This window comes from Aethalodelphis obliquidens, unplaced genomic scaffold (genome assembly GCF_003676395.1).
Source record: "Aethalodelphis obliquidens isolate GAN/ISIS:26980383/991018 unplaced genomic scaffold, ASM367639v1 scaffold34, whole genome shotgun sequence".
Taxonomy (NCBI): Eukaryota; Metazoa; Chordata; class Mammalia; order Artiodactyla; family Delphinidae; genus Aethalodelphis; species Aethalodelphis obliquidens.
Window position 1 is genome coordinate 14,013,656 of NW_020837978.1, and position 22,455 is coordinate 14,036,110.

General features: G+C 42.3%; 1 protein-coding gene across 7 annotated transcripts in view; it reads left to right on the top strand.

The window, feature by feature from the left end:
- Positions 1-22,455, top strand: part of KDM1B (lysine demethylase 1B) — a 55,607-nt gene that overhangs the window by 28,661 nt on the left and 4,491 nt on the right. For 6 of the 7 annotated variants that reach the window (XM_027128468.1, XM_027128466.1, XM_027128467.1 and 3 more), the window contains 9 exons: positions 2,203-2,340; positions 3,232-3,403; positions 6,192-6,319; positions 7,329-7,460; positions 7,859-7,933; positions 16,908-17,024; positions 17,759-17,884; positions 18,794-18,916; positions 20,695-20,847. In XM_027128468.1, coding sequence (XP_026984269.1) covers positions 2,203-2,340; positions 3,232-3,403; positions 6,192-6,319; positions 7,329-7,460; positions 7,859-7,933; positions 16,908-17,024; positions 17,759-17,884; positions 18,794-18,916; positions 20,695-20,847 — 1,164 coding nt within the window. The remainder of the gene's footprint in view (positions 1-2,202; positions 2,341-3,231; positions 3,404-6,191; positions 6,320-7,328; positions 7,461-7,858; positions 7,934-16,907; positions 17,025-17,758; positions 17,885-18,793; positions 18,917-20,694; positions 20,848-22,455) is intronic. The other variant, XM_027128469.1, reaches the window with a different exon arrangement.

Consider the following 22,455-nt stretch of genomic DNA (forward strand, 5'->3'; position numbering starts at 1 on the left):
CTCTCTGGCTGAAAGAAACAACTTCTTTTTCACAACGTTTTTCTCTGCTGGAGGAGTTTCGGCGATGAGAAAGTTTTCAGTGGCTCTGCCTAAGAGGTTTTCCTTTTGGTGGAATGCAAGACCTACGTCTTGGATTCTTATATATATTGCTGACAAAACAGAAGAATCTGAGTTGAATGTATAAGAAGTCTGTTTGCATTTCAAAATATTGTCTAAGTGGTATTAAGCTATGAGGTGTTTTAATTGGTCATTTATGTATTTCAGCATTAGATATTAGGGCCAAGGTTTCTTGTTCATTTTTCACTTGGGAAACCCACAGATTATGTTACAAGGAAGGTTAGTCCTAGCCAAAGTCTAGGAGGGGTGCTGTCTTTAATGTTCAGCCTTCCTCTTATAGACTAAAATAAACTAGAAACGGATGGTTCTGAGTTCATCTGAAGTCAGAGAAAGAAGGTGGGGAGGGGAGAATCACAAGCTGTAGCCTTTCTAGTTGGAGAAAATGAGAAATATAGGTCCAAGGAAGAAGCATATTTAGGGGACCTCTGTTATTCTCCCCTTTCTCTAAGGAGACCCTGGGGAGGTCACCCCACTCCCTCGTGGTTAGGAAGTAGACTCCTCCTAACCTAAGAGATGGTTAGCTCGGGGAACCTCCTGGAGCAATTTGAAGAAGTGCTTTTAGGGATCCAGAAATGAAAGGACTGGTTTTGCCCTGAAGAGGATTCACATTTTCAGTTACTACAACCAAGGGCAGTGAAGCTCTTTGAGCCACAGGGCTGTCCACCTGAGAGCAGCTCCCACCACCACCAGCATCAGAAATTTGGAGGAGATAAAATGGTCTGGGTGTGGTGGGACCAACCTGCTTTGGCCAAGCCTGTGAGGCCATACTTAGATATAATGACATATGATTTTTTTTTTTTAATAATAGTCATAGGGAAGTTAAGGCCTGTTTATAATGCTAAAGGAATTTTGCTACAGACACAGATATTTCATAGGACAAAACCACCTCTTTAACTTAGTTTTTTTTTTTGCGGTACACGGGCCTCTCACTGCTGTGGCCTCTCCCGTTGTGGAGCACAGGCTCTGGATGCACAGGCCCAGCAGCCATGGCTCACGGGCCTAGCCGCTCCGCGGCATGTGGGATCCTCCCGGACCGGGGCACGAACCTGCGTCCCCTGCATCGGCAGGCGGACCCCCAACCACTGTGCCACCAGGGAAGCCCCTAAGTTAGTTTTTAAGAGTGCCTTTTAATTTATGGAATACTAATTAATAAAAGTTTTCAATATGCATTTCACATGCTAGTTCATCCAGTCTTATCATTTTGGGATTTGAGAGGAAACAGTTTGAGGGGCTTCTCCAGCAGACCACTCACTTACTCCTTGCTAGAGCCTGCGTTGTTTGTTTTTAACATCTACTTGGGCTCCTATTCACACTGCCCTCTTTTTTTTTTAAATTTATTTTATTGAAGTAGTGTTGATTTACAGTGTGTTAATTTCTGCTGTACAGCAAAGTGATTCAGTTATACATATAGGTATGTATACATTCTTTTCCATATTCTTTTCCATTATGGTTTATCACAGGATATTGAATATAGTTCCCTGTGCTCTACAGTAGGACCTTGTTGTTTATCCATTCTATATATAATAGTTTGCATCTGCTAATCCCAAACTCCCAATTCATCCCTCCCCCTTGGCAACCACAAGTCTGTTCTCTGTGTCTGTGAGTCTGTTTCTGTTTTGTAAATAAGTTCATTTGTGTCATATTTTAGATTCCACATATAAGTGATATCATATGGTAGTTGTCTTTCTTTCTGACTTACTTCAGTTAGTATGATCATCTCTAGGTCCATCCATGTTGCTGCAAATGGCATTATTTCATTCTTTTTTATGGCTAAGTAGTATTCCATTGTATATATGTACCACATCTTCTTTATCCATTCGTCGTTGGACATTTAAGTTGTTTTCATATCTTGGCTATTGTGAATAGTGCTGCTATGAATATAGAGGCGCATGTATCTTTTTGAATTATAGTTTTGTCTGGATGTATGCCCAGGAGTGGGATTCCTGGATCATATGTACACTGCCCTCTTTTTAAAGTTGTTTCTCTAATAATATAATAATACATTAACCGGATATGAAACTCATTTAACAATGTCACTGTACATTTATACTGCATCCTATTCAGCTTCCCTGATTGTCTTTTTAGGTGACTGTCCTGGAGGCCAAAGACAGAATTGGAGGCCGAGTGTGGGATGATAAGTCTTTCACAGGCGTCACAGTGGGACGAGGAGCCCAGATTGTCAACGGCTGTATTAACAACCCAGTAGCACTAATGTGTGAACAAGTGGGTTTCTTTAAGATTTGTATTGTAGATAAAGAAAAGAAAAAATGGTCTCAGTTTGCTTGTGTGCAGTATTAATATGCTTCTAAATAATATGTAACAACCCCAAAATGATTTCTTGCCCCCTCACGCCCTCTGAAAAGTAAATAACAACAAGTATAGTTCTTCCTTTCTGCGAAGGTGAAACTAGAGGACTTAAAATATTCCCCGCCCCCGCCCCAAGGTCTTTAATTGTATTGTGCATTATTCGCAGGCCACTTGATTAGGGTTGCCAGGTTAAGCAAACAAAATTACAGAATGCCCACTTAAATTTGACTTTCAGATAAATAACAATAATTTTTTTAGTATAAGTATGTCCCACATATTACACGGGATATTTTGCATGCAATATTTGGGACACACTTATCTTAAAAAAATAAAGTATTCATTGTTTATCTGAGAATCAAATCTTTCATCAGGCAAACCTACCTAGTGTCTTTGAAGACCTGTGGTAGGCCCAAGGATTTTTCTGAGCTATTTATTGACAGTCAATTCAATTTCAACTTCTGTGAGCGTTCGTGTGTTTGTGTGCTCTTTCACATGAGATTCCACAGAGGAAATAGGATGTCAGAGCAGAGAGAGGCGGTGCACAGCTATAGCGTCTGAAACATTGATAAATACTGGCTGGAAAGCTGTGGAGGGCGTGGCATAGGAGCTGTTGCTGGCACGCTCACACTCGCAGATTCCATGCTGGTTTTTCACTGCCTTACTTTGCTGCCATTCCCCAATCAGCATTTGTTTTTGAGAGGTCCTAGACCCTTTTCTCCATGAGAGCTCTGTCTGATTTCAGCTTAGAACCTGTACCTGTTTTTTCCAGGGAAAACTTTTCACCTTCTTATTCTTATTATTTTGAAGCTTGGCATCAGCATGCATAAATTTGGAGAAAGATGTGACTTAATTCAGGAAGGTGGAAGAATAACTGACCCCACTATTGACAAGCGCATGGATTTTCATTTTAATGCTCTCTTGGATGTGGTCTCTGAGTGGAGGAAGGATAAGACTCAGCTCCAAGATGTCCCTTTAGGAGGTATGGGGAGAATGGTGTTCTGATTGTTCCATCTGAGTCTCATTCTAACCTAAGCTTGATCAGCGGTAGCGTCATTCATCCACAAGCCTGGATGGATGCAACAAGAATAGCCCTTAGGAGCGTTCCTTTTGAACTGACCATTCCACAGAGGGGAGCAGAACTGCCTCAGGGACCTTTAGATGCGTGTGTGTGTGTGTGTGTGCGCGCGCATGCACATACGCACACATAATTCTTTACACAATAGCCAGTGTTTAAAAAAATTATTTAAATGTTTAATTTTCAGTTTTCCGGAAGAGCTTACTTTTAAGGAAGCATGTGGTAAGCTCTGTGTGAATAACAAGCCACCACATAATGACTCTTCTAGATAAGAGTTCCTGTGTGAAAGGATTCCTTTTCTTTTTTGGACAGTAGGTTAAGATTTTTTTCCAGTATATTTTGTTTAAGAATGCAAGACTCTGTATTATGATTTAAGAACTTTAATTCAAAGTTTTTAGGCTTTGGTACTAAATGGACAATATTCACCCTTTAGAAAACCTGACTGTAACAGCTCATTTCCCTGCGGGCGCCCGCTGAGATCTTACTATATTGCTTCTTAAATTGATATTTATTTAACCTACAATTTCATGACCTGAATGTATTCACTTGTAATTCTTGGAAGCATGTCGGAGTTTCTTATAGTACGAGCATTTGAATCCAATTGGCAGGGTATTAATTTGCTTCAGCTATGTGTTTCTGTGCAAGGGGTCTCAAGTCTCCATCCTGGAATACACTCTGTCTCTGTTTGGGGTACATTTCTCAAGAGCAGGGACTGTCTGTCTCCTCTTTTTATCCTCTCTCCCCGCCTGCCCCACGCCGCCAACCCCCCCCACCCCCCCCCCCCCCCCCCCCCACCTCAATTCTTCGCCTCTGAGACCAACCCACATTCTAATCGCCCTTAGTAAGTGTTGACTGACAAACTGTAACAGAACATTTTTAGAAACTTAACTGGGGTTGACAGGGAACATTTAACCAAATGTGGTGTCCAGACCAAGTGGTGAGTTGTTGAATTTTCTGGAAATGAAGACAGCGACTAGGCGGACTTGCATTATGTTGTCAGAATCTGATTAGTGTTTTTGCACATGTGTGATAGTCGCTGGGCGGCGTTTTTCTTTACGATTCTTTCAGGGCCACCAAATACAAAAGTTCATAATATTGCTTTGTCTTGGCTTTACTTAAAACAAGTTATCAAGGGAGGATCAGCAACACTTACTGTGTAAGTAGTTGTTTCATCTCATTAGTATATTTTTGGAAAAGCTTTAATAATAGTGTGCACATCTCTCCATGAGGTTACAATTAGAGCCTGCCTAGCCCTATCTCAGCTGTCTGAGCTCTCACCTTATTAGCATTTAGCTGAAAAGACAAAAATATAAATACTAAGAAGCTAGAGTGAATTTCACAAAGCAAATATACTAAAAGCTTTTAAATGTTACTTACGTAGAGATCACACTAAGGCCTCTCTCAGTCTGTTTATACTGTTCTAGCAGTCTTGGTTCTTCCCACACCTCTACGAAACCTAAAGGAAAATAGAAACTACATAGCAGGAGGCAGGAATGGGATTGCTACAAAAAGGTATTAAAAGTGGAAAAAAGCCCAGTGGTCTAGGGGCAAAAGCCTAGCACAGAGGTGCCACAGACATCCCCATACTACAGTCTAACATAAGAATGGAACATTTTAATGAGAACCTTGAGTTGTCAAAAAAAGAAAAGTTAACTGATGCTCCGTTCTGTTTCTAGTCAAGCATGTGCACAATACTTTATAGAAGCTTTGAGACTGCAATGTATCTGTTGGGTGGTTGTCACCACTGGGAAGGTTATAAAGAAGTAACCTGTGCTAAGATTCTTATACTTTGTCAGGCGCAAGCCTTCCCCCACCCGCCCCCCCCAAAAAAGGAATCTAAGCCAATCATTGGAACGATGTCACGGGGCGGTGTATATGTAGTTGAAAGTTCCAGGTGAATGGGATAGATAAGTGCTGGGGGTTGATAACCAAGGAGCGATTCCTGAGGCTGGTAGTGACCAGGTGACGCTGGTCTGTAAAGGACGGATGGGACTGGGGTGGGGAGGGCATTCCAGGGAGGGGCATGGTAGTAGCAGACTTTGCAGCGTTGGCATTTACCAGGAAAAGATTGAGCAGCAGTGCAGCAGAGCCTGTGAGTGGACAGGTGGTGTTTGCTGTCTTTGGAAAGGCTAAAAATGTGCTAACACTGTCTGGCTGTGGTTTTTGGAATTTATTACATAGGCAATGGAGAACCAGTAATTAAAGGTGTTGAGCCAGAGGGTGGGCATGATGAAAGTCCATGATGGACTATTTGGAATGTTTGGGAGAGAAGATAGCCAGTAGTCAGTCTATGATAGGTCTCTTAGTTGAGGTGCGCTGTTATAAGAACTTGACTTTAAGGTGATGGCAATAGGACCAGAAAGGGAGTGGGAATCCTCTCTCTGTCTTTATATGTGCAAGGGTTACTTTTCCTTTATCTTGAGCAAAAGAAGAAATAGTTTCTCCACTAAGCAGAAATGAAACATGGTTGAAGACATAGAACCTGCATAGTTTTGTTCCCCATTACGATAAGCTTTTACTTTCTGAGAGAAACCAACCTTATCAAGACAGATGCTCTTTCCCCCTGAGTTTACCTGGGAAAGGTCTTCAAAAGTTTGGGGCCTTGCAGGTTGAAGGAGGTGGAACGCAAAAGATAAGGAATTCGAGAATAATGTTAAAGTTTTTTTTCTGCTTTGCTCCATTCCCATTGCAGAAAAGATAGAGGAGATCTACAAAGCTTTTATTAATGAGTCTGGAATCCAGTTCAGTGAGCTGGAGGAGGAGGTCCTTCAGTTCCATCTCAGTAACCTGGAATATGCCTGTGGCAGCAGCCTCCATCAGGTGGGCTTTGAAGACGCTTGTTTCTGTGTATGTGTATGTTTTATATATTGAGATATTTAGCCTGGGATGGTCTGGATAAACGGGGAACAATGAGTCTGCTGCTTAAAAGATCAAACACCAGGACTTTAGAGTATATGAAACCCACAGTGGTTTTGGGAAAAAAAAATTTTAAAGCAAGAGAAACCTGTCTTCAATTCATACCTGTGAAGACACCCAGTCCGTAAACCTGAACACAGGAGGGCTGCTGGGCTGAGTCAGGGAGGCGGCAAGAGCCAGTGTCCTTGCCTTCCCCTTGCCCTCCTTGGGGGCCCTCGAGCCATTTCTGTGCAACTGTGGGCTGAAAACACTGCTCCTAAGAAACCAGAATAGAGCATCTTTGCAATTAGGATCTGTTCATCTTGCTAAAATAAATTTAAACTTGCCTAATTCATGTCACCAACTGTGATCTCGATACTTGGATATGCTGTACATTGAACAGCGGTTCTGTGGATGACCCCTCAGTTAATAATCCTCTTTGGTGGGGCGGGCAGGGACAACAATTCATGTTTCCATTTGGTGATTCTTTGCAATTGGAATCACACTTTTCCAAAATCATGCTGCATTTCAGTGTCTGTGGAATTTCCATGTTGAAGACATCTAGGTGGCATATTTATATATGGAGTTGATTGAATGCAATTCTCCTCTCATGGAATTCTCCTTATCCAGGGTTGTTGATGTATAATACACCTTTCATTTTTATCAGGGAGTGGTACCCATGCCCAAATCACGTCTACCTTTTGTTCCAAAATAAGCTTTCCTGTGCTTTATTGAGAGATCTCCTTTCCCTGGCAGCGGTATCCACCTGGGTTTATCTATTCATGCCCCACCCCCCCCCACCTTTCTGTTTTGCCCTCTGCCCTCTGGCCTGAGGTGGTCTTTCCCACCTTGGGGCTCCTGTTTTTGTCCCTCAGGTGCAGGCTCCAGGGTTTACACCACCTCTTGTTTCCCAACCTATCCTGATGTTTCCCAGGTGTCTGCTCGCTCCTGGGACCACAATGAATTCTTTGCCCAGTTTGCCGGTGACCACACCCTCCTCACTCCCGGATACTCCGTCATCTTGGAAAAACTGGCAGAGGGACTGGACATTCGGCTCAGATCTCCAGTGAGTGTCCACAGTGGTGGGAGGCTCTGGTTTGGTGGTGTTTGGAGAATGTGAAGTTTGGGGCACGTGGATTACACAGGAGACAGGTGCCTGCTCTGATGTTCAGCCAGTGTCTGCAAATACTTTTGATACTATGATCAGTCACATTATCCTTGTCGATGAGGTAGCTGCTGCTGTTTGGAAACAATAGTGGCTGAGATGCATTTTCATTAATAATCAAGGGGCTGAGTGAGAGTTCCCTGAAGTAGCAATACCTGTTGTTTAGTTCTCTGAATGCCAGGAAGTGATTCGCCATGGCCTTGGAAATGTAAACTCCCATAATAAGAGAATTGGAAAGGATCCTGGATCATATGGTTCCGTCCCTTATTATGTTTTTCATAACTGCTTTTCTTGAGCAGGTAAAGAGTATTGATTATTCTGGAGATGAAGTGCAAGTTACCACTACAGATGGGACAGAGTGTACAGCACAAAAGGTAAGTGCTGTGATTCCACTAGGTGCTGCCAGGGACCTGGGAGTAAGGGAGACCAGTGTTTTCCACCAAGCAGTTTGCCTTTGGCAATCTGCCCAGAGCCTTGTTCGATTTCTGGAGAGCTCTGTATCTCTACTTGTTGTGTATGGATATGCAAATCAGATTTAATTATTCAAACACTATATAGATTCATGGCAGATGGAATTCTGAATAGTGTTTCTCAGAGTGGGTTCTACGGTACATTAGTTCTGAGAGTTGACAAGAGAAGAAAACTTGGCCAAATTAGTTTGTAAAGTATTATATACTACAGTCTAAGTTTAGGGTTAAATAAGAGCACATTAAAGGCTCTGAGAAGTCCTGCATTTTAAAAACCTGTTTTACTTTGTGTAATTCAGTGGTTTCCAAGTTGGTGGTGTTTTTTGTGTTTGTACCATGGAAACTTTTTTTAAATCAGCTCAAGAACACTCTGCATTTTTATCTTGAAAGTGGCAGAAGTACTTTTATATCATTTGAATTTTTTGTAAACAGCTTTAGTAGGCGGACAGTGAAAGGTGCTGTAATGTGATCTATGAAATCACACTGAGATTTCTGTAGTGTTGGGGGTGGAGGGGGATTAATAAACCCCATAGATTTATTTCAATTTAGTTATGTCTGAAGTGATTACCAAAAAGTGTAATTGATGAACCATCATAAGTTCCTAAACTAGCTGTGTTTTATGCTTTTCAGCTAGCTAAAAAAACATTTCACAGTCCTTGATATTCATACAGAAATGAAGGACTGCCTGTCAAATGGGAAAGATGGGGTAGAGTGTATGAGCCCAGGGGGATGTTTCCTCACATTATTCCTGCCATTTACTAGCTGGATAGTGAGTATTGGTCATATAGGCTTTGGAGTAGCAGTAGTTCTCAATCCTGGCTGCACCTTAGAATCACCTGGGAGGTGCTTAAAAAGAAAGCTTGCCAAGCCCCACCCTGCAGAGATTCTTGCTGAATTGATCTGGTCGTATTTTTAAAGCTTCCCAAGTGATTCCAACATGCGACCAGAGTTAAGAACCACTGGGCAACAGTGTTCTTATCTGTGAGTCCCCAGGTGCGAATCAGGCTAATATCTAACATTCTTCCTGGTGGTAAAAAAATCTTTTTAATATCACCTTATAAAATTGGAAGTCGGCTGATGGCTCAACGTCTGGTATTTTGTGACCTTGCTTCTTTGCATCCAGGACAACATGCTAGGTGTGCTTACCCTGCTGGGTCACCCTCTGCCTGACCCTGACCAGGCATATTTGCTTTCTTTCTTTGTATTCTGGCTCTTTAGAATAATTAGAACATAGTTTCAGGCTGTGATTCAAAGCCTGCTCTGAAATGCGAAAAGCAAATGTGTTTATTTTTAGTAGTCAGCACAAATCACAGAGTTTCAATTGAAAGCTTCCCCAGCTTATAAGTGAAAGATCTCCAACCCAACAGCATACAGCAATAAACACTTAACAAACTGTAATTCAGTCTAGGCTGCTTCCACTGAGACCTAGCGTTAGTTCCTTACCGGGGTATGTTTATATCTTTTGCCTATTTGTTTACCTGAGTTTGTGTGTTTCTGAAAGCTTTTTTTTTTTTTCTTGTCATTAAGAAAACATCTAGATCTTATTTACTTATAGTCTTATATACCCAAGAGTGTAATTGTTCCTTTTTTTCTTTTTTTCTTTTTGTTGCATGGTGGCTATTATCTATAACCACATTGAGGAGAGAGAACATGTTTTATATTTTATAAAATTTTCACGTGGCAGAAAATAGTGACAAAATCACAGGAAGAGCTCTGAACTTCCACTGATCCTGGAGTTGGGGTTTCAATAGACTACATCTTTGATGAGGGTAGCAGTCGATATGGTCCTTGGTGTTCAGCTCCTTTCCCATCCAACTGTGTTATCCTGTACTGCAGATGATGGAAAGTACACACGTACACACACACACATTTCCCAGTCTCCCTTGCAGCCGAGGGTCTAAATATGAATTGGGTCCAGCCAGTCAGATGTACTCGCATGAGACTTGGGAGGTGTGGTATGGCTTTTGCTTCACTTCTGCTGCCTTTGCTGCCAAGCAAAATGGTCTAGATGTTGGGTTCTTCCACAGCCGGAACATTAGAGGTCCCAGGATCCACTCATTTACTACCTGGAAGTCAAGAGCCAGGGCATGAGGTATCCTTTTTGCTGGTGCAGCTTGTTCGATAAGTGGCATGTTTCTGGAGCTGGTAGCCGTAGTAATGGCTCCTGACTGTGACAGTGGTAACATGGTTCTAGAGCCAGAAATTTCTTTTTCTTTTTTTTTTTCTTATTATCTGTTTTATACACATCAGTGTATACATGTCAATCCCAATCTCCCAATTCATCCCACCACCACCACCACCCCCCCCCCGCCGCTTTCCCCCCTTGGTGTCCATACATTTGCTCTCTACATCTTTGTCTCTATTTCTGCCCTGCAAACCGGTTCATCTGTACCATTTTTCTAGATTCTCTATATATGCGTTAATATACAATATTTGTTTTTCTCTTTCTGAATTACTTCACTCTGTAGGACAATCTCTGGGTCCATCCACGTCTCTACAAATGATCCAATTTCATTCCTTTTTATGGCTGAGTAATATTCCATTGTATATATGTGCCACATCTTCTTTATCCATTCATCTGTCGATGGGCATTTAGGTTGCTTCCATGACCTGGCTATTGTAAATAGTGCTGCAATGAACATTGTGGTACATGACTCTTTTTGAATTATGGTTTTCTCAGGGTATATGCCCAGTAGTGGGATTGCTGGGTCATATGGTAATTCTACTTTTAGTTTTTTAAGGAACCTCCATACTGTTCTCCATAGTGGCTGTATCAATTTACATTCCCACCAACGGTGCAAGAAGGTTCCCTTTGCTCCACACCCTCTCCAGCATTTGTTGTTTGTAGATTTTCTGATGATGCCCATACTAACTGGTATGAGGTGATACCTCACTGTAGTTTTGATTTGCATTTCTCTAATAATTAATGATGATGAGCAGCTTTTCATGTGCTTCTTGGCCATCTGTATGTCTTCTTTGGAGAAATGTCTATTTAGGTCTTCTGCCCATTTTCTGATTGGGCTGTCTGTTTTTTTAACATTGAGCTGTATGAGCTGTTTATATATTTTGGAGATTAATCCTTTGTCCGTTAATTCATTTGCAAATATTTTCTCCCATTTTGAGGGTTGTCTTTTCTTCTTGTTTATAGTTTCCTTTGCTGTGCAAAAGCTTTTAAGTTTCATTAGGTCCCATATGTTTATTTTTGGTTTTATTTCCATTACTCCAGGAGGTGGATCAAAAAAGATCTTGCTGTGATTTATGTCAAAGAGTGTTCTTCCTATGTTTTCCTCTGAGAGTTTTATAGTGTCCAGTCTTACATTTAGGTCTTTAATCCATTTTGAGTTTATTTTTGTGTATGGTGTCAGGGAGTGTTCTAATTTCATTCTTTTACATGTAGGTGTCCAGTTTTCCCAGCACCACTTATTGAAGAGACTGTCTTTTCTCCACTGTATATCCTTGCCTCCTTTGTCATAGATTAGTTGACCATAGGTGTGTGGGTTTATCTCTGGGCTTTCTATCCTGTTCCATTCCATTCTATATTTCTGTTTTTGTGCCAGTACCATATTGTCTTGATTACTGTAGCTTTATAGTATAGTGTGAAGTCAAGGAGTCTGATTCCTCCAGCTGTGTTTTTTTCCCTCAAGACTGCTTTGGCTATTCGGAGTCTTTTGTGTCTCCTACAAATTTTAAGATTTTTTGTTCTAGCTCTGTAATAAATGCCACTGGTAATTTGATAGGGATTGCGTTGAAGCTGTAGATCGCTTTGGGTAGTATAGTCACTTTCACAATATTGATTCTTCCAATCCAAGAACATGGTATATCTCTCCATCTGTTTGTGTCATCTTTGATTTCTTTCATCAGTGGTATAGTTTTCTGAGTATAGGTCTTTTACCACCTTATGTAGGTTTATTCCTAGGTATTTTATTCTTGTTGTTGCAATGGTAAATGGGAGTATTTCCTTAATTTCTCTTTCAGATTTTTCATCATTAGTGTATAGGAATGCAAGAGATTTCTGTGCATTAATTTTGTATCCTGCTACTCTACCAAATTCATTGATTAGCTCTAGTAGTTTTCTGGGAGCATCTTTAGGATTCTCTATGTATAGGATTATGTCATCTGCAGACAGTGACAGTTTTACTTCTTCTTGTCCAATTTGTATTCCTTTTACTTCTTTTTCTTCTCTGATTGCCATGGCTAGGACTTCCAAAACTATGTTGAATAATAGTGATGAGAGTGGACATCCTTGTCTTGTTCCTGATCTTAGAGGAAATGCTTTCAGTTTTTCACCATTGAGAATGATGTTTGCTGTGGGTTTGTCATATATGGCCTGTATTATGTTGAGGTAGGTTCCCTCTATGCCCACTTTCTGGAGAGTTTTTATCATAAATGGGTGTTGAATTTTGTCAGAAGCTTTTTCTGCATCTATGGAGATGATCATATGGTTTTTATTCTTCAGTTTGTTAATATCGTATATCACGTTCATTGATTCGCGTATAATGAAGAATCCTTGCATCCTTGGGATAAATCCCACTTGATCATAGTGTATGATCCTTTTAATGTGTTGTTGGATTCTGTTTGCTAGTATTTTGTTGAGGATTTTTCAGTCTATATTCATCCGTGATATTGGTCTGTAATTTTCTTTTTTGGTAGTATCTTTGTCTGGTTTTGGTATCAGGGTGATGGTGGCCTCATAGAATGAGTTGGGAAGTGTTCCTTCCTCTGCAATCTTTTGGAAAGAGTTTGAGAAGGATGGGTGTTAGCTCTTCTCAAAATGTTTGATAGAATTCACCTTTGAAGCCATCTGGCCCCGGACTTTCGTTTGTTTGAAGGTTTTTAATCACAGTTTCAGTTTCAGTGCTTGTGATTGGTCTGTTCATATTTTCTGTTTCTTTCTGGTGCAGTCTTGGAAGGTTATACCTTCTTAAGAATTTGTCCATTTCTTCCGGGTTACCCATTTTATTGGCATAGAGTTGCTTGTAGTAGTCTCTTATGATGCTTTGTATTTCTGTGGTGTCTGTTGTAATGTCTCCTTTTTCATTTCTAATTTTATTGATTTGAGTCCTCTCTTTTTCTTGATGAGTCTGGCTAAAGGTTTATCAATTTTGCTTATCTTCTCAAAGAACTAGCTTTTAGTTTTATTGATCTTTGCTATTGTTTTCTTCGTTTCTATTTCATTTATCTCTATCTGATCTTTATGATTTCTTTCCTTCTACTAACTTTGGGTTTTGTTTGTTCTTCTTTAGTTCCTTTAGGTGTAAGGTTAGGTTGTTTATTTGAGATGTTTCTTGTTTCTTGAGGTAGGATTGTATTGCTATAAACTTCCCTCTTAGAAGTGCTTTTGCTGCATCCCATAGGTTTTGGATCATCGTGTTTTCGTTGTCATTTGTCTCTAGGTATTTTTTGATTTCCTCTTTGATTTCTTCAGTGATCTCTTGGTTATTTAGTAACATATTGTTTAACCTCCATGTGTTGTGTTTTTTACATTTTTCTCCCTGTAATTGACTTCTAATCTCATGGCATTGTGGTTGGAAAAGTTGCTTGATATGATTTCAATTTTCTTAAATTTACCGAGGCTTGATTTGTGACCCAGGATATGATCTCTCCTGGAGAATGTTCCATGTGCACTTGAGAAGAAAGTGTAATCTGCTGTTTTGGGGTGGAATGTCCTATAAATATCAATTAAATCTATCTGGTCTATTGTGTCATTTGAAACTTGTGTTTCCTTGGCTTCCCTGGTGGCGCGGTGGTTGAGAGTCTGCCTGCCAATGCAGGGGACATGGGTTCGTGCCCCGGTCCGGGAAGATCCCACATGCCGTGGAGCGGCTGGGTCCGTGAGCCATGGCCGCTGAGCCTGCACGTCCGGAGCCTGTGGGAGAGGCCACACCAGTGAGAGGCCCACGTACCACAAAAATAAATAAATAAATAAAATAAAACTTGTGTTTCCTTATTAATTTTCTGTCCTGATGATCTGTCCATTGGTGTAAGTGAGGTGTTAAAGTCCCCCACTATTATTGTGTTACTTTCGATTTCCTCTTTTATAGCTGTTAGCAGTTGCCTTATGTATTGAGGTGCTCCTATGGTGGGTGCATAAATATTTACAGGTGTTATATCTTCTTCTTGGATAGTTCCCTTGATCATTATGTAGTGTCCTTCTTTGTCTCTTGTAATAGCCTTTATTTTAAAGTCTATTTTGTCTGATATGAGAATTGCTACTCCAGCTTTCTTTTGATTTCCATTTGCATGGAATTCTTTTTCCATCCTCTCACTTTCAGTCTGTATGTGTCCCTAGGTCTGAAGTGGGTCTCTTGTAGACAGCATATTTATGGTTCTTGTTTTTGTATCCATTCAGCAAACTCGTGTCTTTTGGTTGGAGCATTTAATCCACTCACATTTAAGGTAATTATCGATATGTATGTTCCTATTACCATTTTCTTAATTGTTTTGGGTTTGTTTTTGTAGGTCCTTTCCTTCTCTTGTGTTTCCCACTTAGAGAAGTTCCTTTAGCATTTGTTGTAGGGCTGGTTTGGTGGTGCTGAATTCTCTTAGCTTTTGCTTGTCTGTAAAGCTTTTGATTTCTCCATCAAACCTGAATGAGATCCTTGCCAGGTGGAGTAATCTTGGTTGTAGGTTCTTCCTTTTCATCACTTTAAATATATCATGCCACTCCCTTCTGGCTTGTAGTTTCTGCTGAGAAATCAGCTGTTAACCTTATGGGAGTTCCCTTGTATGTTGTCATTTTTCCCTTGTTGCTTTCAGTAATTTTTCTGTGTCTTTAATTTTTGTCACTTTGATTACTATGTGTCTCGGCGTGTTTCTCCTTGGGTTTATCCTGCCTGGGACTCTCTGTGCTTCCTGGACTTGGGTGGCTATTTCCTTTCCCATGTTAGGGAAATTTTCAACTAGAATCTCTTCAAATATTTTCTCAGTCCCCTTCTTTTTCCCTTCTTCATCTGGGACCCCTATAATTCAAATGTTGGTGCATTTAATGTTGTCCCAGAGGTCTCTGAGACTGTCCTCAATTCTTTTCATTCTTTTCCTTTATTCTGTTCCACGGCTGTTTATTCCACCATTCTGTCTTCCAGGTGACTCATCCGTTCTTCTGCCTCAGTTATTCTGCTATTGATTCCTTCTAGTGTAGTTTTCATTTCAGTTATTGTATTGTTCATCTCTGTTTGTTTGTTCTTTAATTCTTCTAGGTCTTTGTTAAACATTTCTTGCATCTTCTCGATCTTTGCCTCCATTCTTTTTCCGAGGTCCTGGATCATCTTCACTGTCATTATTCTGAATTCTTTTTCTGGAAGGGTGCCTATCTCCACTTCACTTAGTTGTTTTTCTGGGGTTTTATCTTGTTGCTTCATCTGGTACATAGCCCTCTGCCTTTTCATCTTTCTATCTTTCTGTGAATGTGGTTTTCGTTCCACAGGCTGCAGGATTGTAGTTCTTGCTTCTGCTGTCCGCCCTATGGTGGATGAGGCTATCTAAGAGGCTTGTGCAAGCTTCCTGACGGGAGGGACTGGTGGTGGGTAGAGCTGGGTGTTGCTCTGGTGAGCAGAGCTCAGTAAAACTTTAATCCTCTTGTCTGCTGGTGGGTGGGGCTGGGTTCCCTCCCTGTTGGTTGTTTGGCTTGAGGCAACCCAGCACTGGAGCCTACCCGGCTCTTTGGTGGGGCTAATGGTGGACTCTGGGAGGACTCAAATGCCAAGGACTACTTTCAGAACTTCCACTGCCAGTGTCCTTGTCCTCACGGTGAGCCACAGCCACCCCCCCGCCTCTGCAGGAGACCCTCCAACACTAGCAGGTAGGTCTGGTTCAGTCTCCTATGGGGTCACTGCTCCTTTCCCTGGGTCCCGATGCGCACACTACTTTGAGTGCCCTCCAAGAGTAGAGTCTCTGTTTCCCCCAGTCCTGTCGGAGTCCTGCAGTCAAATCCCGCTAGAGTCTGATTCTCTAGAAATTCCTCCTCCCATTGCTGGACCCCCAGGTTGGGAAGCCTGACGTGGGGCTCAGAACCTTCACTCCAGTGGGTGGACTTCTGTGGTGTAAGTGCTCTCCAGTTTGTGAGTCACCCACCCAGCAGTTATGGGATTTGATTTTACTGTGATTGCACCCCTCCCACCGTCTCACTGCAGCTTCTCCTCTGTCTTTGGATGTGGGGTATCTTTTTTGGTGAGTTCTAGCGTCTTCCTGTCGATGATTGTTCAGCAGATGGTTCACCAGAAATTTCTTGATTGTATGGAGAGACAGCAGCTCTCTTTGATGGTCTGGTTTTGTGAGTTGTTCTTGGAGGCTCTAAATGATTCTGTAAACTAGTTGAAAACCTGCAATAAATTGTTTCCTCCTTTAAAAAAAAAAAAGGTATGTGGCTTTACATGATTATAATAATCCCTAATGTTTGTGATATGCTTTACCATTTATGAAGCATACTGATGTATATTGTAAGAGTTTTAGTTTTAAGCATATCCCCAATCCTTTAAGGTTAGTAGGGCAGGTATTACCTTGGCCACGCATTAGAAAGTGTCAGGAATGATACACAAAATCTGGTTCTCCTGACTCTGTATTTAGGGCTATTTCCTCTTACAGCATTGCTTTTCAGGATTGAGATCTGCTGACTCTTCTTACCCAGGGTTATTAATGCATCAAAACCTTAATGCAGATTCCTCCATATGAATGTTGCTTCTGCTCAGCCAGTCCACTCCTGTGCAGTGAACAGCCTGCACAACTGTACATGGCCGTTATTCTTCTTACCAGTGTAACAACATAGGATGTTGATAATCTCATGACTGGCAATAAAAGGCAGGGGGGCAGATTTTCCTGGAAATGAACCCACTGAGTATTAGATTCAGTTGCTGTTTGTATGTTAACTGTTCATTATTTCCCACAGGTGTTAGTCACTGTGCCCCTGGCCTTACTGCAGAAAGGTTCCCTTCAGTTTAATCCACCGTTGTCAGACAAGAAGATGAAGGCTATCAACAGCTTAGGTGCAGGCATCATTGAAAAGGTAACTGAATTACTTAAGCCTCAGAACTAGAGAGATGAGTATCAGATGACAGGGGTTCCTTAACTTCTGATATTGGGAAGCAGCAGGTAATTTTTGAATCCAAATCAAATTCGAAGATTTCCTTTTCCTTTGAGTAAATTGTTCATGAAGAATATAAAAGGATATTAACAAAACAAAAAGAGGAGAGCTGGCTAAGGTCTGCAAGTTTTGATTTTAGGAGAATGACTCTTGTTATTCAGAATTTGAACTGGGTATATAAATAAGCAATTCTTTCTTTTTTTTCTGCTTTCCATGTCTACCCTGCACTAATTAGCCCCAGTGACGAGAGTGTTTTATACTTCCTTTGCCTTGATAAGCTCCTTTAGCAGAATCTCTCAGCGCTACAGTAGATACCAGCAGACCTATGATTAGTAAGAATTTATCTCATGGACGTAAGGTTCGAGACCAGGTCTCAGAGATGCTCTCTGCATCTTCAGATTAGCCTAGAGGTTGTCAGTGGTTCCCACCATTATCTGTGGGAGTACAGGACTGAATGGCATAAAAAGCCAGATGGTCACAAAGAGAACAAAGGAGGTTAGGAGAATGGAAAGGGAATATTTAGAAATGTTTGAGTTTTTTGAACATCTTTTTTTTTTTTAATTGAAGGATGTAAGAGCTATAGGTGGCTTCTTAGAGATTGCTGTACTTTTGATTTCAAGAAGCTGTTAACCACCTTTCTCTTGCTCGCTTTCCAGATTGCCTTGCAATTTCCCTATAGATTTTGGGACAGTAAAGTTCAAGGGGCTGACTTTTTTGGTCACGTTCCTCCTAGTGCCAGCAAGCGAGGGCTTTTTGCCGTGTTCTATGACATGGATCCCCAGGTAAAATCATTGGTGGGATGTGGTGTGAATTCCCTGATTACAGTTTAGAATTTGGTTTGGTAACTACTCGTGTGTCCAGCCCAGGAGCTAATGGACATTGTGGACGCTCCAGATGTCTGTTTATATTCTGGGGGGACACTTGGATGGGACATTTTCCTGTAGGAAAAGAGCCCCAATATCTGCCATGTTTTCTTAAAGTACTAATATTGCCTCCTGGGAAATGAATTTGTTGCCGTGGAAATGTGTTATTTCAGGCTGATGGAAGGATTCCTTTTAGGGAGAATTGGTGTCAGCACAGTAACGAGTGGTACTTGAAATGTACTCCCCAAGAGTCGCCAGGGAGCCCTGGTTAGGGGTGGGATATGCCTGGCGCAGGTGAGGGCAGGTCTGGGAGTCGGTAGATGTGATTGGTGGGGCAAGGAAGACGAGGAGAGGACATACCTGGGGCTTTGCAAGTGACAGTTGTGGTGATGTCCTGCCAAAGAATCACAGTTGTTTTTCCTCCTGCCTCTTTGTTCCAAGACACTTTATCTTCAAAGGTTCCACGTGGGAGCCAAGGGCAAAATGTCCTTACTGTTTGAGAAGGTTTTTTCCCACTATTTGACCGGCAGACTTCCTTTCTCAATGTCTTTCTACTTATTCTAAAACAAGTTCTTAGAAGGGAAAAGCCAAGAGAACCCGGAATTTGATATTTACATGACTTCCGGAGTTTTTCCAGCAGGGAACAATAAAATGCGTAAATGAATAATGAGTATGTGTGGCCTGGGTGATGGAAAGGAGGCTACAGGACAGTAGGAAATGATGACATTTGATGTGAGAATGAGGTCCTTCTCTGTTTGGAACTGTGCGTCTAGAGACTTTGGTGCCCGAAGTCCAAAGTGTAAAGTGCTTTTCCTGTCACGTGTCCAGAAGCAGCACAGCGTGTTGATGTCAGTGATCGCGGGGGAGGCGGTGGCGGCCGTCAAGAGCCTGGAGGACAAGCAGGTGCTGCAGCAGTGCATGGCCACCCTGCGCGAGCTCTTCAAGGAGCAGGTCAGACACCCCTCTTTGAAAAGAGAAAGACTAACCGCATAGCACAGGGAGATCAGCTCGGTGCTTTGTGACCACCTAGAGGGGTGGGATGGGGAGGTGGAGGGAGGGAGACGCAAGAGGGAAGGGATATGGGGATATACGTAGGCGTACAGCTGATTCACTTTGTTATACAGCAGAAACTAATGCAACATTGTAAAGCAATTATACTCCAATAAAGATGTTAAAAAAAAAGAGAGAGAAAGACACTCTTGCTGCTAACTTCACTCTTTGGAGTGGTTTGAACCCAAAGCTAATCCGTCAATACCAGACATGAAGGGGCTTGAGGCAGCGGACCACATTCTTCTTACTTCTTTCAGTATCCAACTTGCCACTTAAGTACCTGGATTAGTTTGCTCAGGCCGCCATAACAAAATGCCACAAACTGGGTAGTTCAAGCAACAGGAATTTATTTTCTCACAATTCTGGAGGCTAGAAGTCCAAGATCAAGGTGTCGCCAGATCAAGGGGTTGGTTTCTCCTGAGGCCTCGCTCCTTGGCTCCCAGATGGCTGCCTTCCCTGTGTCCTCACATGGGCGCGGCTCTGTCTCTTGTCTGTGTTCTAATCCTCTCTTCTTAGAAGGACACCTGTCACACTGGATTAAGGTCCACCCTAATGATCCCATTTTGACTCAATTACCTCGTCAAAGGCCGCATCTCAAGTACAGTCACGTTCTGAGGTACTGGGGGTTAGGGTTTCATCATCTGAATTTTGGGGGGACACAGTGCAGCCCATAATAGTACCCCATTCCTCCTTTTACATGATTGCCTTCCTCCCTTTTGTCTCACATCATGCACACCCCCATTCTTTCCTAAGGAGGTAAAAGGCTCAGCATTTTCCACAGATTCTGTATTGACCCAAACCCTAGCAAGCTTTGACGACAGTTTTCCAATCAAAGGGACATTGTCCAGAATTTTCTGTACCCCGCAGCGAGTCTCTTCTCTCCCTTTTCTCCAAGAAGCTGAAGGTACTTTCTAGTTGCCAGTTTACTAAATCTCACAATCTCTGGAGAGTATAAATGGCGTGACATGTAACTTTTTCAAATAAAGGAGAAGTACAAAGAAATGAAAATGCCTCAAATGTTACATACATTCAAGAGAGGGGGGCCCTCGGGGTATTGCGTATTTTACATGATGTGATTCTATCTCACAGTAGTTCTTATTAGCTTGGGGCTTTTGTTCAAAAATTTGTTTTCAAATCAGTTATTTGGAACTTAACACAGGCTCCGTAGAAATCTATTTCATGGTGGCTCTTGGCAGAGGTCAGCCTAGAAAATTATTTGAAACGTAGAGTGAAACCTAACCTGTGTAGCTGCTTTGTGGAGAAGCCTGTTGAGAATTCCAGTTAGAGGTCCTAAGACCCTGCCCATCCCTTTCCTCCCCTGGTCCAGCGCATTTCAGGCGATGGGAAGGGGAATGCCTGGACTCTTAGCCGTTGGTGATGGCCCCTGGTAGGTGGGAGAAAGCATTTCTGGCAGAAGGATAAAGTGTTACAGCGAGGAGATGTGTGTGTGCTGGGGAAGGTCGGAGAGATGGGGCAGCGAAAGAGGAAAATGCACAGAGACGGCGCCTGGGCAGAGCAGCAAGGGGGCTGGAGGGTCATGCTGAGAACTGCTGTCTCAGAATGCTACAGGGATTAACTTACTTTCTAGATGGAGGAAGAACTGTAATTTTATACATTGGGTTGCATCAAGTCTAAGTCCCTTCTTGATCCCGTTTTCCAATTCCTTCTACTTGACACAGGAAGTCCCAGATCCCACGAAGTATTTCGTCACCCGGTGGAGCACAGACCCCTGGATCCAGATGGCATACAGCTTCGTGAAGACAGGGGGCAGTGGTGAGGCCTACGACATCCTTGCTGAGGAAATACAAGGAACCATCTTTTTTGCTGGCGAGGTGTGTACGGGGACTCCGACCCCGATTGCTTTCATTTTGATCACTTGCTTTTAATTAAAGTGATCTATGTCCAGAGTTTAAAAGCAACATCAAATGCCGTCAAAAGTCTTACGGCAGCAAGCCCCAGGTACCCTGACAGCACCCTCCTCAAACTCCCCGAGCAGCCATTTTTAACTCTTTCTCCTGTTTCTTCTGGAATTTACTTAATGCTTTAAGATTTTTTGTTTTTTGGGTTTTTTTTTTTTGCGGTACGCGGGCCTCTCACTGTTGTGGCCTCTCCCGTTGCGGAGCACAGGCTCCGGACGCGCAGGCACAGCGGCCATGGCTCAGGGCCCCAGCCGCTCTGCGGCATGTGGGATCCTCCCGGACCGGGGCACGAACCCGTGTCCCCTGCATCGTCAGGCGGACTCTCAACCTCTGCGCCACCAGGGAAGCCCTGCTTTAAGATTTTTATACTGTTGTCTTCTGATTTAAGAAGTTAGACATATCTCCCGACTTCCTATCAGGTTAAAGGTTTAGCCCACCCTGGTTTTTTCACACTTTTCACTAAATTGGTGTCAGTGCTTATATGGTGTGGCTGCTTACTGCTGAGCCAGGAAGGAAGGCGTTCACTGATTCCTTTCTTACACAGCTGTTTTCTCTTCGGTCATAATGGCCTCTTTTTTCACTAGCTTAATTCTTTTTATACCACTCCTTAAGCCTTCCCACTCCTTTTTTTTTTTTTTTTTGGCCACGTTGTATGCACGACTCTTAGTTCCCAGACCAGGGATGGAACCTGTGTCCCCTGCAGTGGAAGCACAGAGTCTTAACCACTGGACCGCCAGGAAATTCCAAAGCCTCCCCCTTCTTGAGTCATCTCTAATTCACAGTTGAATCCCTCTGGCCGGCCTGTAGGTTCTGTTTCTCAAAGCCCCCTTTCCTGGCATCTTCCCTCTGCTCCAGGCTGCACTGATTGATCCCGGGGACCCCTGCAGAGCTGTCCTCCCAGCACTCCTCCTTACCACTTTCCAGGCTTGGGGTTCTTATTTCCTAGATCCCTCTCTTTTTTCTTTTTTTTAATATTTATTTTTAAAATTGTGGCAAACAACACATAACAAAATTTACCCCCTTAACTATCTTCAAGTGTCCAGTTAAGTGGCGTTAAATACATCCACACTGTTGTACAACCATTGCTACCATCCATCTCCAGGACATTTTTATACTGCAGAACCAAAACTGTGTGCAACTCCCCCTCCCCCAGCTCCCAGCAAACACCATTCAACTTACTGTCTGTCTCTCTGAATTTGTTCTAGGTCCCTCATCATGTAAGTGGAATCATAGTAGAGTATTTGTCCTTTTGTGACTGGCTAATTTCGCTTAGCATAATGCCCTCAAGTTTCATCCATGTTGTGGCATGTGTCAGAATATCCTTCTTTTTTAAGACTGAATAATATTCCATTATATGCACCTATCACATTTAGTTTGTTCATCTGTCATGGACACCTGAGTTGCTTCTGTCTTTTTTGGCTATTGTGAATAATGCTGCTGTGAACCTGGGTGTACAAATATTTCTTCGAGAACCTGCTTTCAGTTATTTTGGGTGTATACCCAGAAGTGGAATTGCTGCAT